Source organism: Trichomycterus rosablanca, chromosome 1 (genome assembly GCF_030014385.1).
Source record: "Trichomycterus rosablanca isolate fTriRos1 chromosome 1, fTriRos1.hap1, whole genome shotgun sequence".
NCBI classification, from domain to species: domain Eukaryota; kingdom Metazoa; phylum Chordata; class Actinopteri; order Siluriformes; family Trichomycteridae; genus Trichomycterus; species Trichomycterus rosablanca.
The window spans coordinates 30,151,125-30,171,626 of NC_085988.1; the positions used below are offsets into that span (position 1 = coordinate 30,151,125).

A 20,502-nucleotide genomic window follows, 5' to 3' on the forward strand; every position below is an offset into this window, starting at 1 on the left:
AACATGACAGAAAGCCATGAGTTTTAATTTAGCGATTTTCATCCACACTGAACTCATTTTAACTTGGTTTCAGCTCATTAATCAGAATAGTCTCTCAAGTCATGGAGCCATACAGCAGATAGAAGTTTTTATTACACAAACATAAAGAAGTAACCAATAGGCTTTTTAATGTCTACAGACAGAAAATTAGTTCTTATGGAAAGGTTTAAACCTCTTGTGATTTTATTTTTCCTAAGGAAAAATACACATTTTAAGGCACACTGCTGTTTAATTGCTGAATTTAACAACATAAAAATCCATAAAATGTGAGATATGGACGGACAGACAGACAGCACCCTTTTGGACAGGCTGTAACATTTCGCTGTAATTTTAGGTTGTATTTTATATATTTTTAAAAATTTATTTTAGCACAGAGTAATAGTATTTAGGTGTGTTCCCTTTTAATAAATTTTGGTCCAAAAAAAGGATCAAAACATGACATTTGATCATTTGAGAAAAATCCAAGCAAAGCAAAAGCTATTAAAAGCTATTTTAATTCTTATAATTCTTTTGTAATATAATAATATTATAGCTGTACAATAATAAATTGTGTTTTTACAAAATAAAATTGCACAAGCATTACAAACCTTTTGATTTAATTTCTCTTGTAAGCCAGCTTGGCTGGTTTCATAAAAAAGATTTGTTTTAAAAAATGAATTCTGGAGTCACACATCACTAGCACTGATTGGTAGGCAGCAACAGTGCTTCCTGAAAGTGGTTAGATAAGGTGATCATCTCAGAGTGATCTGTGGAAACATGAGACCCAAGGGGCAAATATACAGCACTTTTCCTTGCCTGTAGGGGCTGATAGCTTATCATCAGCACGCACTCACACACACACAGATCAGACCTTCATGACTGTCATTGCTCCCGTACTACGAATTTTGAGTTTGTAATATCCTCCCGCCTGCTTTCTAGCCCCACTTGGGCGGGCTCTGTCCACCACAGATCTTTTCATTTTAGTCTCTTGATAGATTTTAGATTTTTGTTCTTGTGTGTTTGTGTGTGTGTGTGTGTGTGTGTGTGTGTGCGTATACCTGTGGTTCACTAAGCAAACGAACATGGACCCCACGATGGCCTGAAACAGACCTCTTCACAACTCCTCTGTGTTGAAAGTGGTAGTAGTCACCAAAAATCTGTAAATACACACACAGATAATTATAATTATTAGATAGATAGACAGGCAGATGGATAGATAGAAGAGAGAGATGGTCAAACCCACTCCAGGGAAAAGAACTCATTACTGTAAATAACTGTGCTCAGAAGTAAAGCCATTTCTCTCACTTTCAGACCATCACTAATTCAAACACACACACACACACACACACACAATTACACACCATCACAGATATTACAAGCTTCTCTGAGATATGGATACAAACACTTTGGCTGTATGCTTGAGGTTATTGTCAGGTCATTGTCAGCTGAACCGATGTCCCACTCTGAGTTTGCATGCACCCTGGAGGTTCCAGTACTTGGCTGCATACATCTAGTTTCTCATTTTTACCAGTCTTGATGATGATGCTACCACCGCGCTTCAACTTTGGGATAATATTAGACAGTGCTTGCTTTTTGACAGACATAGTACATGCTGTTCTGCCCTAAGTGTTCAATTTTATTCATTATACCATCTTTTTCTTATGTTCAGAAGAGTCCTTTGCGTATAATATAGAAAACTCCAAGTAGGCTGTCATATGCTTTGTATTTCATAGTTGCGAATCTGCCATTCTGTCATAAAAGCCTTATTTATGGATCCACAAAGTTGAATCAGTTCATCTGGACACAAGTTTGTTGTAGAGATACGTTTCGTCACTCAATCCGAATGACTTCTTCATTTGAAGCATGCATCAACAGACTTATTTATGGAGTGCTACAGTTTTCCCATTTCTCAACAGGATTTTGGTGCTCTCTAAGAGGGATTGTTGTGTTCTTTCCTACCTCCCTGATCAATGCACAGTTTGGCCAAAGTTATTGAAGCTACTGTGGTTCTGGACACACCCAATGCCTTAAATATTGATTCATATCCTTGGCCTGATCTATATTCTGCCACAGTTGAATTATGGAGATCTACAAACAGTTCTCTGGACTCCATGGTTTGATTTTAGTCCTGACAATGCAGTGCAAATTGTGGGTTCTTATAGACCCAGGTGTACCTTTCCAAACATTCCAATCAATTTAAAATGCAACAGGTGGAGTCAAATTGAGTCCTGGATTTGTAAACCACACTAGATGTCTACTGTAAATAAGCACCTTAAGCATCATATAGTTAACGGTTATAACTACAATTGTAGTACATAAATGTCAGTGCAGTACGGACAGTGGTAGCCTAGTAGGTAGAGCTTTGGGCTATCAACCGGAAGATTGGAGGTTCAAATCCAGGCTCTGCTATGCAGCCACTGTTGGGTCCTTGAGCAAGGCCCTTAACCCTGTCTGCTCCAGGGGCGCCGTACGATGGCTGACCCTGCACTCTGACCCCAGCTTCCAAACAAGCTGGGATATGCGAAGAAAGAATTTCATTGTACTGTACATCTATATATGTATATATGACAAATAAAGTATATCTTCTTCTTCTAAATAAAAAAAACAACAACACTTTTCTATTCTTCATTCTATCTTCCTCAGACATCATGTATGCCAGCCAATTATGTATGTGTACGTCCAGCCAGCTAATAACACCACTAATGGGCCCTCTGGTGGGCAGAGGTAAAATACGCTAGCACACCAGAGCTGGGATTTTGAATACATCGTATCAAATCCGGCTGGGCTGGGTGGCTATATGAACAACGTTTGGCTGTTTTTCATACAGGGTTAGGGAGCCGGATAGGGACCTCATAACTGATGCAATTACGACCTCTGCTGGCTGGTTGATGGCGTCTGCACAGAGTTGAGGAATAATGCTGATCAGGGTGTGGCTCTCCGTACACAGGGCTGATTCGCATATGAACTCGACTGGTGCAGGTGAAAAAATGCAGTTGGCTGCTGCTTAGGGGATGTGTGTCAGTTCGCTCTCCTCAATCAGAGGTGTGGGTCATCACCAGTGGAGAGGAAGCATTAAAAAAATTAACACCACTAATATTAAAAAACCTGGATCTCAGCAAAGGCCTAGCTTAACAGACCACCATGCCACCAATATAGTTTAATCTAATGCTAAATTGCCAATAAGAGGAACTATTTAGCACACTAAGTTATCACTATACGTGATGTTATCATACATAATTATGCTACAACAGTGATACGAACAGCTCACTTTACGGTTCACTTGTAGCAACAGTATTTCAATTAGGCTTGTGTTGTTTACATTATAAGACTCCAAAACTGATAAGCCACTACATAATAATAGATTTTGACCTTTGGAGCATGCAGCCCCTAAATAATCAAAGTACACTCAAAATTCTTAGCTTCAGAGATGTGTGTAAACAAATTGACTTGTGTGAAAACATAATCAACAGCATCCACTAGGATACCTGTGGTATGATTAGGACACACACACGCATGCACACACACTAGCTTTAAGGAGTCACTAAAGGGTTGGAAGCACATGCTCTGCTGCTGTGTGTGCAATGAAGCATCTAATTCATTTTACACACACGGTGTGCAGTTAGGCTGTCCACATGTGCTCAGTGTAAACACACACACACAAGTGTATGCAAAAAGTGGATGTTACTCAATGTGTGTATGTGTGTATGTACGTGAGTGTGTGTTTGATAGTGTGAGGGAGAGTGACGTTTGGGCTAAAATGAGAAAACGGGTGATTAAACCCAGACTTCTCATTTACTTCAGCTTCTCACCTTCACTCGACCCTGCAGGCTGCACTGGGAACATCCCAGCTGACAAACACCATACAGGAAGATGGATGGGTGTTGAGTATGTGGGTCCATAACAAACTGCATACACAGCACCATCAGAAGCTGTTTATTCTACTCACTGTATTGCCCCACCAAGCCCTACATTGTCCTGCTTTATCTGGAGCTCAGTGTGGATGCATTTGTTGTTTATCATCCTCTGATACTTTGACATCCTTTGATCAGATGGTAATACCACAGTGCTAGCTCTATATACAGATACTTGGTTTCACTGATTTTAAACAAAGCTAGGCCAATTAAGTACCAAAAATAAGGCAAACAATCCGGCTTTTATTTAAGTGGCAAATAAATTGATGTGTTTGGTAAATTTGGTTTAGGGTGATCATATGATATAATGGCAAACCACATTGTGGACACACATTGTACATTTAATCATTAATACATTTATTTTTTATTACTTGGTGGTGGGTTAGACAAGAGAAAAGTCTGGGGGGCAAAATACACTTCAGAAAGGGCACAGGAATAGAACAAAGAAAACACACACACACACACACACAACTACTCATTTACTTACTCACACCTAGGGTCATTTAAAATAGCCAAGTCACCTTCTGCATGTTGAAAGGTTGGAGAGTTTCAAAGAACCCGGAGTACTTGAGACAAAAGATAGGGTCCATGTTTTGAAATGAAAAATCTTTCAAGCTCATAGTCAGGCATCCACATTCTTTTAGCCATATACACCGATGAGGCATAAAATTATAACCACCTTCCTAATATTGTGTTGGTCCCCATTTTTGCTGCCAATACAGCCCTGACCCGTCGAGGCATGGAGTCTGACACCTTTCTATCAGAACCAGCATTAAGTTCTTCAGCAATTTGAGCTACAGTAGCTCAACTGTTGGATCGGACCACACAGGCCAGCCTTCGCTCCCAACGTGCATCATTGAGCCTTGGCCGCCCATGACTCTGTTACCACTATTCTTTCCTTGGACCACTTTTCCTTCCTTGGACCACTTTTAATAGATACACCCCACAAGAGCTGCAGTGTTGGAGATGCTCTGACCCAGCTGTCTAGCCATCACAATTTGGCTGTTGTCACACTCACTCAAATCCTTACGCTTGCGCATTTTTTCCTGATGCTAACACATCAACTTTGAGGATAAAATGTTCACTTGCTGCCTAATATATCCCACCCACTAACAGGTGCCGTGATGAAGGGATAATCATTATTCACTTCACCTGTCAATGGTCATAATGTTATGCCTGGTCGGTGTAGTTGGCCGAACAGCATAGTCATTGAGAGGTGGCCAGATAAAAAATATCAGGGTTCCATCAGGAAGGGCTTTTGGCAAAGAAACTGTGTCAAATCAGATATGCAGACCAGAATAATCTGCTGTGGCAACCCCTAAATACAGAAGCAGCAAAAAAAATGGAAAAAAGGTGTACACCTTTATTAGATTTTTTTTTGCACTGCAGACAAAAACAGTTAAATTAATATGATTTTTCCTCTAGTTATTGTCAGTTTGAACTTGGCATATTCTTCCAATGTACTGTTTCCACCAGTAACTCCAGTTTCCACCAACCTGTGGTGAAGTGATTACTGAAAATTGTCATTAGTTGGGGAAAATGTGTGATTTAAACAGTGAAAATGTGCTATTCTTGCATGCATCGTCTTGCCTTGCTGTCAGTTTAATCAAGAAAGCCTTTGAACCCTGAACCTGACTGGGATATTGATGTTACTGAAATTAAATAAAGGAAAGAATAAAATATGTTTGCCTTGCTGTGTGAACAGATCCTAGCTCAACTACAAGCTTAAATCAGGTGTCACTGACAAAATTGTCAAATCTTACTGAACTTCAACCCTCTAGCTCAAATTCTGTGTATGTGTGTGAATGTGCTGTCATTATTCATACTTCTGTCATTACTCATCCTGCTTTTTCCTCTGTCACCTTGCTATTAGTGCAAGGTCGAAGCTTGTAAAACACACACACACACTCCTCCACCTACACATGTCCATACACACCTGTCAGACCCGGCTATTGAGGTGAAGTCAGATGGAAGTACAATGAAGATCAGACTTACAGACTCTCTTATCCCCCTTCCCACCACCACGTCTTCCTTTCTCTTCCTCTCCTCCATCTCTTTCATTTTGCCTCTCTGTCAGCTTTTGTCCCTTTGTCACTGATGATCTCAATCTAATTTTCAATTTCTGCTTCCGGTCTTTTATCTCTGTAAGTCTAGCTTTCTCATGCACTCTGTCTTTTAGGCTCTGCTGGATGCAAGTGCATTTGTTATTAACATGAGGCACATTATGTATTACCCCATACCCCTGCTGCTACCCCTTCAACACTGCAATGCATTACAGTTTCCCTTTCTTCATTCTTTCTGATCTTATACCACTTGCCCCTTTTTTCCAGTTCTTTCTTTTTTAAATATTTCCAGCTGGGCTTTTGGTCACATTGTTAGACTGCAGAATTTAAATTTTCATACATAAATGAGCAGCATTATGTAATCTGTACAATAAAGGGAATTAAGCCAAAATTATTCATTACATTTTCAGTTCCAAAATAGGATTGAGAACTGTGTCTTAATAGAATAGTTATGAAGGAGTAACCACAATTTATGACAAAGACATAGGCATTACTGTAAAAATAATCTATAGGTGAATGTGGAATATGATGTGGAAAACCAATCTACATCAGATAAAAAACTTCATATGTTGAAGCTAATTACTTTTAACTGCCCCCCTCCCCCGGCTTCTTTGACAATTTGCTGACTTTCTTCTCAATTTAGTACTATCAACTGATAAGACCTTAATTGTTGGAGAATTTAATATTCATTATGAAAATATGCACAATCCACTTAAAAACATATTGACTATATCACCCTAAATGTAATGGAACCTACTCACAACAGTAAACATGCCTCAGACTTAATATTAAATCTTTGAATTGGCAAAGATAAGCTTGATGTTCTACCACACAACTGCTTAATCATAGATCATTCTCTACTAACACAAAACCCCATTTCCAAAAAAACATTGTAGTCAGAATGACCATTCATGAAAACACAAATACAAAAACTGCCTACCTAAAATATGTTCATCTGTCATTTATCTTGATAGACTTTTGTCTAGTCAAAAATACAAATCTGGATTTCTGGACTGAGAAATGTTCTTTTTGAACTGATTGGCAATTCATTCATGAAAATTGGCACAAAGTGGTGAGCCACATGCTATCATTGCTTGTGCAGACTGATCTATTGGTGGATCCTTCTTTTATACCCAAATATGATTCCCTCACATTTTAACAATTCACCTGCTTGTTGTGGAACAGTGTGCAGTCATGTTGATCAGTGAAAACTGGAAATCTTTTCCTTCTACCTTTGTCAGTAGTTCAAATCAAACAAATCATAGATTGTTCTTTTTACTGCATTTTACACAAAGGCCACACTTTTTTAGAAATGGGGTTTGCATATTAACAAATTCTCTACCAGATTGCTGTGTATTTAAATATTCCACAAAACCTTAGGTAATATAGAACCAGGTAAAATTAAAATGATTAAAAAGAACCAAGAAGAAAATGCTTATGTTATAATGACCACACACATGTTCTAAAACAGACAGCACAAAAGTTAGAGCGCATATGGCAGAACACTACAATGAAGTTGTATCAGCTAACATGGAAAGGTGCTCTGGCTGCCTAAATCTTTATATTTTTCCTTTTTAAGATTCCCATTTGATAGCAATGATATCCAATAACATTTCTTTAATCTCCCAAACTAAACTAACTTCATTTATTAAATCATCAAAGTCATCTTCATGTTTACTTGACACTATTCCAACATGCTTACTTAAAGAATTACTTCCTGCCATCACAGAACTCTTGCTTATTATAATAAATGCATCTCTTAGCTATGGTGTGTGTACCCAAATCTTTTAAATGTGCAGTTATTAAATCCTTGATTAAGAAATCAAATATTAATCCATATATGCTGTCTAATTTTCAAATATCACATATTTCTTTTGATTCAAAGATTGTGAAAAAGCAGTTTCCTAACAGTTACACTCATATTTGCACAGAAATCATATTCATGATTTCAATCAGTATTTATACACAACCAGAGTACTGACACTGCATTAAGGTAGTATAATGATCTATATTCTGATAATGTTCTCATTCTTATTGCTGCATTTAATACTCACTTATCCAATTAGGGGGGGGGGCTAAAGCCTATCCCAGCTTTTCAGTGGGTGCAAGGCACACAGTAACACCCCGGCCAGTCTGTCGCAGGGCAGAAACACATCCTCACACATCCTCACACACACACACTCACACACACTCACACACACTCTCACACACACCCCCCCAGTCAATTTAGTGTCTCCAATTAACCTGACTGGATGTTTTTGGACTGTGGGAGTAAACCGGAGCTCCTGGAGAAAACCCATGTAGACACGGGGAGAACATGCAAACTCCACACAGAAAGGACCTGGACCGCCCCGTCTGGGGATCAAACCCAGGACCTTATTGCTGTGAGGCGACAGTGCTACCCACCGAGCCACCGTGCCACCCGGATTTAATACTAATGATCACAATATTTTACTGAAGAGGCTAGAAAGTACAATAGGTATTGAGGTACTGACACTCTCTTCACTTAAAATCCTGTCTGACTGACCGCTACCAATTTGTTCAAATAATAAATGCTCAGAAGCTACAAAAGTATGGTGCTCCACAGGGGTCAGTGTAGAGACCTCTATTATTTAGACTCTACATGCTACCATTCGGAAAATAAACATGGTTTCGAATTCCACTGTTATGCAGACAATACACAAACACACACAGACACACACACACACCAGGATAATACATCAAAGCAAAAACTCTTCGGAAATAGTTTGAGGAACAAACAACAAATTCCCAATATCTCAATCCAACAGAGCATCCAATAGGATGTGCTTGATAAGGAAGTCCAATCCATGAAGGTCCTACCTCACAACTTAGGATCTACTGCTTATATCTTGGTGCCAGATACCACAGAACATTTTAGAGGTCTTGTGGAATCCATGCCTTGATGGGTCAGAGCTGTTTTGGTGGCATACACAATATATGTGATGGTTTTAATGTTATGTATTATATAAGATTTTTTTTAGCATGAAATGGTAAGTGATGATGAATTAATGAATAAACAAAAAACCCAGAAAGGCTAGTACATTTTGCACCCTATAAACTTATTTGTTTTATTTGAACTGGATCATTAAACCAAGTCTTGAAAAAACACAGCCCAACTGAGAATTGTTTCCCCTCATTTAGGGACTGTAACACACCAAGCCAATGTCAAAGAACTGCTGCAGAGTAATGATTGCCTACTATTGCTGGCTGTTGTCTCATGCCTCTTGGGAAAATCTGTACTTGAACACAAGACAAAGACAATCGTTTATGACCAGCATGCATTTGGTTCTGTCTGTGCTACAGATAAAAGCCTCAATATAAAAAGATATATTCATAAAAAAATTACATGTCCCAAATCCATGTAAACTTAGCAGAATCTGTACTTATAAATAGGCACTGTCTTATTTTGAAATACTGTTCAGTGCAGTAGCCAATTAAACTAGCCAAGACATGCACCACTTTCACACTTTGGTATTGGGGTGCAAGAGAAAAGCTGTAAAGATCATAATTGGCCCTGCTTTCTGGGTGGGACGGATGGCATTTCTGCCTCCCCAATCAATCAGACACTAGTGAACCTCTGTAGTCTGTGGACTCGTGTACAATAGGGGCCAGTTAGCACCCTTCCTCTGTATGGCTTTACAAATCTCTGGGTTCACATTGGCAGCAACAAAATGCTACCAAGCAGCTGGAAGTTATTCATTTTTAATACGTGTCGGCAGGGTATTGTCCCAGAAGGCAATGTGAGCATAATAATGCTAAGTGGGAGGAGCAAAAGACATGAAAAAAGTTAAGCGGATTTGAACAGTTGAAGATGCATGACAGTAGCAGCTTCAGCACCGCTGTGGTGCAGCACGTGTGTGTGTTGCACAGCCTTAGGGTTCTAATGATCATCAGGTTTGGCTTTTTCTATACCCAAATGCAAATCTGATCAGAATAAAGCAGTCACACATTTCACTTCTCCCACTGTATATACTTAACAAGTGTTAATAAGTAATTATATGAAACATCTATATGCACAAAGGAATATGGCTTATGAAGGTGGTAAATGCAATAGCTGGGCATATGGTTGCCAAGTGTACAGATATTGAGAAATCAAATCGACTCAGCTTAGTTGTGTGTGTTTGGTTTAGGCACAAATAATAAAGCCAAACAGTTGCTTATGCTTATGTAAATTTTGGCTATGCAATAGTGCAATTGCATATCCAATATTGCAGTGGCTAAAATGTACCACCCCTGAGTAGGCAGTACTCATGAAGACCAAAGACCAGCAGTAAACATGAGGTCCTGAACACCCAAAGGATTTGGGTGAGTCAAAAAGTGTTGCCAAGGTAATCAAAGGCTTAAAGCTTACCACTGCAGGTTGTTTGCTGTCAAGCAAGGGTTGGTACGTTTTGGGAAGTAGGATAACAATCTGCAACTGATTCAACAATGTCAGCTGTTCTGACTGATAACTGGTCCATATAGATCCAATGCAGGACAGACACTTACAACTTGTAACAATTTTCTACCAACACTCATCAGTACCTAATGCTTGACAGTCAGCTGGCTGTGTCAAGGTCAAGCGAATTCACCTCTCTGTAATTAGCTAATTAAGGCCTGTTAAACGAGGAAGAGATTGCTAGTTTCCAATGCTGGAGTTTCTAGAACAGCAATTAGAAACAAATGCGCTAAAAGAAACAGAAACCTCTTTTTTCTATTTCCCAGCATGATCAATGGCACTATTGAGGTTACTCAAGACATAAAGATCAAGGCCAGAGGACAGCTAAGTGTAGCCTGGGGCTTCAAAACTAAATTCATTCTAATTAAGCAGAGGAGGCTGGGGAACATCCACACTGTACACCACACTGACAAGAATCACTCAGCAAACTGCTATTTAATAATCACAGTCTATTATTCTCTTTTGTTACTTCTACAATCTTGCTCTTTGATTATATAACAATCACTGCACATGTGTGTTGTGTATATTCATCCTAAATCTTTTTATCACATCAGTGAGAGCTATTGTTATTATTGGTATGTCCTTGTTTCATTTGTTCCATTCATTTACACTGTTTAATTTAATGAGTTCTGAATAATTCATATTAAAACTATTGTTAACAATTATTAATTAATGGCAACAATTATTAATTAATGGCTAGTTTGGTGTCATTGTTTTAATGCATAATAAAATATCTAAATCCTATCTGGACCACAATTTGTAACATCTTCAGTGTTAAAGGAACTCTCATTGTATGTGCAAAGTCTTTTAAAAATGTGAGGCACATTCCTTTATTCTTCTTATTTGTTGATCTTCACTCCCTGCTTCATACTGCTGAAAGCTGTGGTTATTAAAAACTGCTTCTGAAAATACTGGTCTGCTGTGAGAACACATTCTAGACAGGGCAGGTATTCACAGAGCACCACACATACACAAACCAACTCACTAATTTACACCTAGAAGCAATTTAGAAAGTATTACCTGAAATTTAGCATTATATTCTTGCATTTGGGTACAGTCTGTGATGAATTGTACAGTATAACTGATAAATTGACTAGTGTGTAAACCTTCACTCAGTGTAATCAGCTGGTGCTGGACCCAAGATTACCTGAAAAAGACTATTGTGTACACAAAAAGAACACATTAAACAGCAAACAGACATAGCCTAGATGTGTCTAGGGCAGTGGTAGCTCAGTGGTTAAGGTACTGGACTAGTAATTAGAAGGTTGCCTGTTCAAGCCCCACCACTGCCAGGTTGCCACTGTTGGGCCCCTGAGCAAGGTCCTTACCCCTCAATCGCTTAAGAAATTGTGTTCAGTCATAATTGTGAGTCGCTTTGGATAAAAGTGTCTTCTAAATGCCGAAAATTTAAATGTAGATGTGGGGATCGAACATGGGTCACCGGCAATTATTCATTATTAGTCATGTGGCAGCAGTGCAAAAAAGAAACATCAAACATCAAAATGAGGAAAATGTGATCTGAATGCCATTATTATTAGTGCCAGGCAGCTTAACTGCCAGAATATCAGAAATTGCTTATTTTCTGGGATTTTAATGCACAAAAGCCTCTAGAGCTTGTGACTTCTGGGCCCTTGAGCAAGGCCCTTAATCCTCAATTGCTTTGATTGTATTCAATCAGTGTAGAGGTAACTGTAGGATATACAAAAGTGTGCTTATATTATTGTTAACAATGGTAATTGAAAGGTAGTGATAGCACAAAAGGGCACTTAACAAGGTCCTTACCCTTCAACTGCCTGTGTTGTATTATGTAACTTTGCATACAAGCATTGAATAAATGCCATAAAAGTAAACACTTTAAAAGCCTCTCCTGTCACTAGATCTGAATCTAATAAGCACCTTCGTAATCTGGTAAAATAAAAGACTGGCAGCACTAATGTGCAACTGACAATTCCAAACTGTCAAATTTGGCTCAAAATAAGCCAGATGTTAAAAGAATAATTGGAACATTTACATATACCAGCCACCTTTTAACCAAAGCACCTTCTAATTATAACTGAATATGATGCACGCAACTGAGGGTAAAGGACCTTATTCAGGGGCCCAACAGAAGCAACTTGGCAATAACATGAAGATTGTTCTGACAGCAAAGGAAGTCCTACTTAAAATTAACGTTGTTCCTAATAAAGTGTCAGTATTTGTATAGAGAAATAAATGGCCCACAGACTGAATGTACAGTAAAATTTATTCTTTTTCGTTAAAGATCTAAATCGCATTATTTCTCAGCTCAGCACTCTTGAGCTGGGCTAAAGGGAGATACACACAAGATGCCAGATTTTTTTTTTACAGGCAAGGCTGCTTTATCAGATTGTCAGTAAAAGCAAACGCTACAGAACCTGGATGTTCTCTGCCTCATATTCAGCTTTAATATCTGCCACCTCACATTTCATCATAATTTTTGCCACCACTGCACTCTCTACAAGAGAGATCAGTGCAATGGGAAATGCAGCCTGTATTATTTCAGTCTGAGTAGAAGAGAGAGAGAGAGAGAGAGAGAGAGAGAGAGAGAGAGAGAGAGAGAGAGAGAGAGAAAGTAATTTTGATTCATCTATAGCAGGCCTGCAGGTCACCCTGACAAGCTTCCTGCTGTTTGGGAAGGACATTTTTACAACAAGAAGTTTTCTAAGCATTAAAGCCATTAATGTCATATTCCAAAACCAACTCCAATCATATTTTACAACCAGTCCAGTCTGTATTTCACCCGACATCACAAAACACTTTCAACAACTCTTTCGACGTTCTAAAGTACAGGAAAAACACTTTTATTGTAAAAGTTATAGGTAATAGGTATAGGGCAGTGGTGGATAAGTAGTTAAGGGTACTGGACTAGTAATCAGAAGGTTACTGGTTCAAGCCTGACCCCTGCCAGGCTGATATCTAAATGTAATTTTTTTCTAATTAGCCACATTATTACTTCATTGGCTACATCCCATCCTACTTTATATTACATAGTTGTGGAAAGATTCTGATAGTTAAAGGCATCTGTTTAGCATTCATTCACCGAGCACAGGATTAGGTACAACTATTAATTATTTTATAAGCTACATTTACCATGCAAATACGCTTTGCGAGTATACAATTACTGATGCAGACCATCTGTTGCTTTATGCACTTTGTTCTACCTATTTACATCATTTATTAATCAAAGAGAGACATCCATGGGAATCCAACAAACTAGAATTGATTTGGGTGGTGGACCATTCTCTGCACTGCAATGAAACTAGAATGGTAATGGCATGGTACTGTGTTGAACTGGTATGGGTTAATCAGGTGTAGAAGTGTTGTTGGAATTTTTAAACACCACACTGCCAGTGCTGGGAAAAAAGAATTGCTCCAACCAAAAACATAAAGCCAACAGCACCCTTTAATCAGAAAGTGTTCACTGATAAAGGCTGGAGGGAGATAAACATACATTGTGGATGAAAAAAAGAAAATAGCACAAACCTCTAATTGTACACAAAAAACGAGTGCTAACAGGGTGTGTGTTTCTAATAAAGAGGCCAGTAAGTTTAAACAGTATTTACAAATCCCAACAACACTGCTGGATCTGATACACTCTTACCAGAACCACACACACACTGTCATGTCATTATTCTGTTAGTGTCCTTGCAGTGCTGACAATGGTCCATTACCCAAACATCATCTGGTTAGTGGGGGGTCTCATGGGGTAAACTTTAATAGATAAATAGGGTACAGATGGGTGATAAAGTATACGGAGCAAGAGAAGGATTTTCTGTTTTAAAAGTCATTAGCAATAAACCAACAGATTAATAAAATGAATGCATTATATTTAAACCTATTAAAAATTTACACCATGCCATATGTCACTGTCAAATATAGTAAATACAAAGCTTTTAACATTTAAATTCATATTCACTCCTTTTGCTTACTTGTGAAAATGAGGGCAGGTTGCGTCTAGCTAATAAAACCTGTGTGGAAAAATGTGTGGCTAAAAACAGAACAATCAGTAATGAATAAGGTGGTCAAAATAACAGAAACAAAGTAATAAATAAAAAACATAAAATCATCCACAGCTCATGCAAAAACGTCCACCATCCATGCCTCTTACCCCACTTTTTTGGAGTGTGTTGCAGGTATCAAATTCTAAATGTGTTTCTATTTACAAAATACAAACAGATGATCCAATAACACATTGTAAATCTTTTCTTTCTACTTCTTATATCAGTTCTTAAAAATGACGTTTCATCTTTGTACTGCATTTCACTAGGGCTGCCACTAATGACTATTTTTCTATCGATTAATCTATAGACTGTTTTATCGATTAGTCGAATTATCCAACCTGTATGGCATAATATTATGGCACAAAATTAAATGTAAACAGGGTTTATGTAAACAAAGTGGTAAGTGTTTCACATGTGAAGCTTTTTGTGCTTTAAGCGCCGCGGCAACCGCAAAAATCATGAGCACAATGCAGCAAAGTGCGAGGCGGTCTAACTGAACTCGCTAAGAAATACGGTATTCCAAGATCTCCGCGATTAAGAAACGTATTAAAACAATATAGAAGTAAAAGTTTTGCCGCGTCTCATGCGCCCTAACTGAACTCGCTAAGCAATACGGTGTTCCAAGATCTCCACATTTAAGAAGCCTAATGAAACAATATAGACGTGCAACATTGTGCTAGTGCTGCTGTGGTACCATCAAAGCTTTGCACAGTGTACAAACCACCTTTTTGTTTTGTGCCAGTTTTAAGTATTCCCAAACTTTTGATGATTTGGGTCTTTTAACTCTTCTTAGAAAGCTCTCTACAATTGGCCTCTGACTGCTGCAGACGGCATTTTTTAAGACTGCGCTTAATGCCGCCAACCAGTGACTGGACCAAATACGACTTGCACGCAGCAAGTAGTGCTGAGGGAAATCATATGAATGGTTATATGAATGGAAACATTGTAGAAATTAAAAAAGGATCATTTATAAACATAGTTTTAAAACCATGCACCGACTTAAAATATTGACGTCGACGCTAATCGACTAGGTCGACCAATCGCGGCAGCACAACATTTCACACAATGTCCTAACTTTTTTTTTTAAAAAGGTTTGTAGGTTTGTTTCAGAAAAAAAAAAAAAAAAAAAAAAAAAGTTTTATGATGTCTCGTATAAATGGCTTTGCAATAGTTTAAATACAAAAAAGAAAACAATAGATAGATCAAAATAGATGATAGGCTGCATGCTAGACATGCTAAAAATGATTTCTTAGATGCTAATGTATTCCTTCACAGCTGTATTATTTCTTTTAACAAGCCACCAGTTCAAAATGCCTTGGCACCATTAGAAAGACTAAGTGCATGGATGCTGTGCAAAGACCACTTAGAAGTCAGCTTGCAGGCTGGTGTTTAAGACTGTGACAGTAAGGAATGCTGGAACAACAATGATCATCATATACCAAAGCTAGCAAAAAGGCCTGCTGTTAGTACTTTTACTAATCATTCTGTTGGTAAAGTCCTTGGGCACTTTCAGCAACAATGCGTTTCATAATAAGGCACAGAGAAGCATGTAGCACTGACTGCACACAAATTTCACCATAAGCATGTAGCTCCAAGTCTGTAGACTACTCCGGCTCTGAGAATTTGCCTCCATACAGGGGCACGTGAAAAAAGCTCACTACTGCTGCTGTTGCCTCTAAATAGTCAAATCCACATGTACACCGGGGAATGGAACTCTGATTAGCCAGCCAATACATTTCTACTAAATTTCTTCGCAGCGAGGTGGAGAATCAAGTGTGGCATGGTATTCACTCCAAATGTGACTGCTTTGACATTACGGCTGACTTTAAATTAGTTCCTTTGGGCCAGGAACTCAGATTGGATCTGTTCACTTGATTTTATGCCCTCTGTCAATTTAAACAGCATAGGAGCAACACAAGCAGTCAGAAAGAGGTATAGACTTCAATAGGTGATGAAGGTCTGCAAGGATCAATAAGAGTTATTGCAGGGTGAACTTGGTCTTAAAGAATTATAATGATTAATAAAGGCAAGGTCATGCTGAAAGAACTTCATGTACTAAACTGAACTGAACAAAGCTTTGCACAACATTCCTCCTAAAACTACTTGCAAATATATTAATATAAACCTAATTCCAAAAAAGCTGGGACAGTAGGAAAATATGTTAATAAAAAGACACCTTACTCTGTACTCCTTTTAGATCTGTAGCCAATTAAAAATGACTAACCTAAGCAACTTTATTGGTCTTTGTATATATCCATGTATATAAAAATCTGGCAGAGAGGCATGTTTACCACTGTGTTTCGCAATGTTTATCTTTTGCTATAGTTTTGATACTGAGTACACCAATCATTGTATTTTCTTTCTATTCTTGCCTGATAACACTTCAGCTGCTGTACAGTCCAGGGTCTCTTGTTATGTGTAGTGCTTCATAATGCTTCACACATTTTTAGTGAAACACCACAGCACACCATTACACTTTGCATCAGTACATCAGAGATGAGTTTGAGTCATGACAATTCTGGATGTTGTTAGTATAAGGCTTCTGACATGCATAGCAAAGATGAGCTGTATTTTTTCCTAGGTCCATGTGTCTATATTCATCACAAAAGCATGCTATTTTTAATGCAATGCTGTTTGAGGGATTGAAAGTCATGTGCATACAATCCTGGTTTATGGCCATGCTCTGCATCTACAGCACATGTGTCAAACTCAAGGCCTGTGGGCCAAATCCGGCCCACCACGTCATTTTATGTGGCCTGTAAGAGCTTAAAAGACGTATGATTGTCTTAAAATACACTGTAAAATTGTACATAAACTGCATCCCACAATGAATACTGATTTTGTGACCCGCAAAGTGACCGCATCCCACCACTAGATGGCAGTGTTTCCAAATCAGCATTTAACTGAGGCAGTTTTCCAACAAGTGATGTTGAGAAATATTTACAAATAATCCCAAAATGTACAAGAGGAGAAAATTGAAGCAGAAGGAAGGGAATTAAATGAAAGATGGAAAAGTGAATACAAGTTTGTGCTTCAAAAAGAAAAACCTGTACATATCTGTGGTAAAGGAGTACAATATAAATGTACTGTAGATATACAGTACATTATAAATATACAGTAGAAATTTGGCATTTTTACACCAAACACAGAATTTGGCCTCCAAGAAAAACAACAAATTGTCCAAGACTTAAAAGGCAGACTGCAATCACGGCAGGATACGTTACAATCGACCCTTTGAAGGGCACCACAATGCAGATGTGGCCCTCTGATCTATAGGAAGTCCCCAGATTCCCTAAATCTTTTAATAATGTTATAGACTGTAGACTGAAAACTTTTTTTAAAATTCTTTAAAAATGCTGTTACATGCATTTATTTTTGTGAACGTTTCATACATTTCTAAATAAAATAATTCCACAAACTTACCAGACATATAATGCTATTGATTTAACTTTTACAAATGTGTTGCATGCATCGAATTAGGAAGTAGCATTTATTTACAAAAATCGATCAAGTAGATGAGGTAAAACATTACATATCCCCTCTTTTAGCTGTTTTCAATTGAATATCTGTAATTGATAATTCACAATTAACTACTGTTTTTATTTGCATTTTACTTATGGTCCAATTGACACAGATGTTTTTTTTTATACAAAAAATGAAAGGTTTATGGACATTCCTCGAGTTTCTGTGTTTTAGCCACCCTTTGCCAACAAGTATATAAAATGAATTATTTAAAATAAATAATTTATAAAATCTATACAACTCTAGTTTCAAATCACATACAACTACACTAAACAGTACTCTGACTTTTATATAGCAGATCATTTAAAACTGACCCAGGTTAACTCATATGCTAGTTAACTAAAGATTACTTCAGTGATACATATATATAGCCTAAGTTCTAAGCTATGGGCTCCTGGGCAAAAATGAGGCAAACACAAAATTCCTGTTAATGGCCCTAACAACAAATTATTGCAAAAAAATGCACTTCTGAGAACTGTGCCACAACTTGCTTTTGGGGGAAAAAACTGGAAACAGAGAAATTTACTTAAATAATTTCTTGTGTGCTGAGATGAATTCAGGAAAAGATTTAAATGTTTAATATAAAACTCAAACTAACTGGTCTGGTCATTCAAATGCTTTCAAAATATCTTCTGTATTGTTTTTATCCAAAAAGAGTCCTTTTAGAGGGAAATATTAAGTTTGTTTTCCATTAATTTTGAATCCAAAACAGCTCTCTTTTATCAGAATCAGATAAGCAAGATGTTTTACCACTGAATATTTTTTTAAGAAGCACTTCAAAAAACACTCAAAACAAAATGAATAATGAGTACTTGTACTAATGAAGCTTCTATTGGTTATGGATGAGAGCGTGGCTTGCATGTATAATTTGGGTGCAAGGTTAGCTTGCTCCATCACACTCACACAAGAGACAAAACAGAAACTCACTCACACAAATATCAAAATGAGCCTATTTGTGCGTACATCTCCTTCCCCAGAGGGCTCTAAAATACATTAGTAAACACTGCAGATTTTCACAGCTTTGTTGATGCATAGTACATTAATCTTTTAACATCAGTTTTCTTATTCCTAAATAGGTTTTTTAATTAGTTTTGCATTCCTCTGTTTTATGCTGAGAGAAGTTACATCTGGATCAAGCATGTCCCAAACACACATATACACCTATACACATAATATCCTTTTACTCTAATACAGTCACAAATGTTTGCAAGAAAGAATTTGTGAGCACAGGTGGCACGGTGGAGTGATGGGTAGTGTCGTCACCATACAGCAAAAGGGCCTGAGTTTGATTCCTATCCTGTGTGAAGTTTCTCTAAGACTTCAACAGTTTCCTTTTACTAAGTTTAAAATGACCACGAGTAGCCCATGGCTGTTGAGAGTAAGCACAAGATTTGAGAAGTCATAAAAGTTAAGCGTCTTTGAGTATCTTGAAAAGCGCTATATAAATAAAATGTATTATTATTATTATTATTAAAAGTAATTAGGTTCTGGGATTGTAATTACCTGACATTTCTTATTAATAAATTCTGTCCCAAAATGTCAGTTGGAGATTTAAAGTTGGGGCCCTTGGGAGATTTTGCAAATTGAAGGGTGGCCAAAATTCATTTTTAAAATTCATTAAATATGAAGTAATTGTGAATTAACATCTGCAGAAAATATTATTTTAAAACCTGCCTAGTGGTCTCAGAACAGGTTGAACCCACAACAATGCTGATCAAGATGAAGCATGATCTTAACATCAGTGTTTAATCCAGTTTTCTTTTGTTAGTATTTTGAACTATTTTACAAACAATTAAATAAGCCGTAGCCTAGTGGTTAAGGTACTGGACTAGTAATCAGAAGGTAGCTGGTTCAAACCCCACAACTGCCAGATTACTGCTGTTGGGCCCTTGAGCAAATCCTTTAACCTTAAATTGCTCAGACTGTATACTGTAACTGTAATGTAAATAGCTTTGGATTAAAGCGTCTGCTAAATACCAAAAATGTACATGATTAGTTAGACACTATTTACACAGTTACACAGGCATTCAGGACTCGCAGTGCATTTCCTCAGTGTACACATAGTGATGCCAGAGTGATTGGAAATGTTTTCTATGATGGGATGATTCTGTTTATTCTGCCCCCAGGGTTTGATGTGATATTATTACATTTCTTTTATATAGTTCTGAGAGCCAGAAAAAATATTAAAGAAAGCGATCTCTCTGCAGAGAGATGCAGAGTTATGAAATGCTACGGGCAAAAAGGCAGTGAGAATCTGGTAGGAATGTTTTTAAAGCCTGAAGCTAAATGTCATCGACATTGCACTTTGAAATGTAATATGAAAGTTTTTGAATTGCCCAAAGTAAGGATATCAGCTCAAAGTCTACAACAAACACTGTGTTCCCTCATCATATTTTTACATGCAATAATATTACTGCACTAATATTAGTTTAATGTTACAGAAAACCTTTTTAAAGCATCAGAAAAAAAGCTAAAGGCTACAATAATAATTCACCATGCTCAAAAGATGA

General features: G+C 37.6%; 1 protein-coding gene across 3 annotated transcripts in view; it reads right to left on the reverse strand.

Moving 5' to 3' along the window:
• furinb (furin (paired basic amino acid cleaving enzyme) b) overlaps positions 1 to 20,502 on the reverse strand; it is a 195,222-nt gene that overhangs the window by 101,047 nt on the left and 73,673 nt on the right. For all 3 annotated transcript variants that reach the window (XM_062991282.1, XM_062991274.1, XM_062991264.1), the window contains exon 3: positions 1,077 to 1,175. In XM_062991282.1, the coding sequence (XP_062847352.1) occupies positions 1,077 to 1,175 (99 nt within the window). The remainder of the gene's footprint in view (positions 1 to 1,076; positions 1,176 to 20,502) is intronic.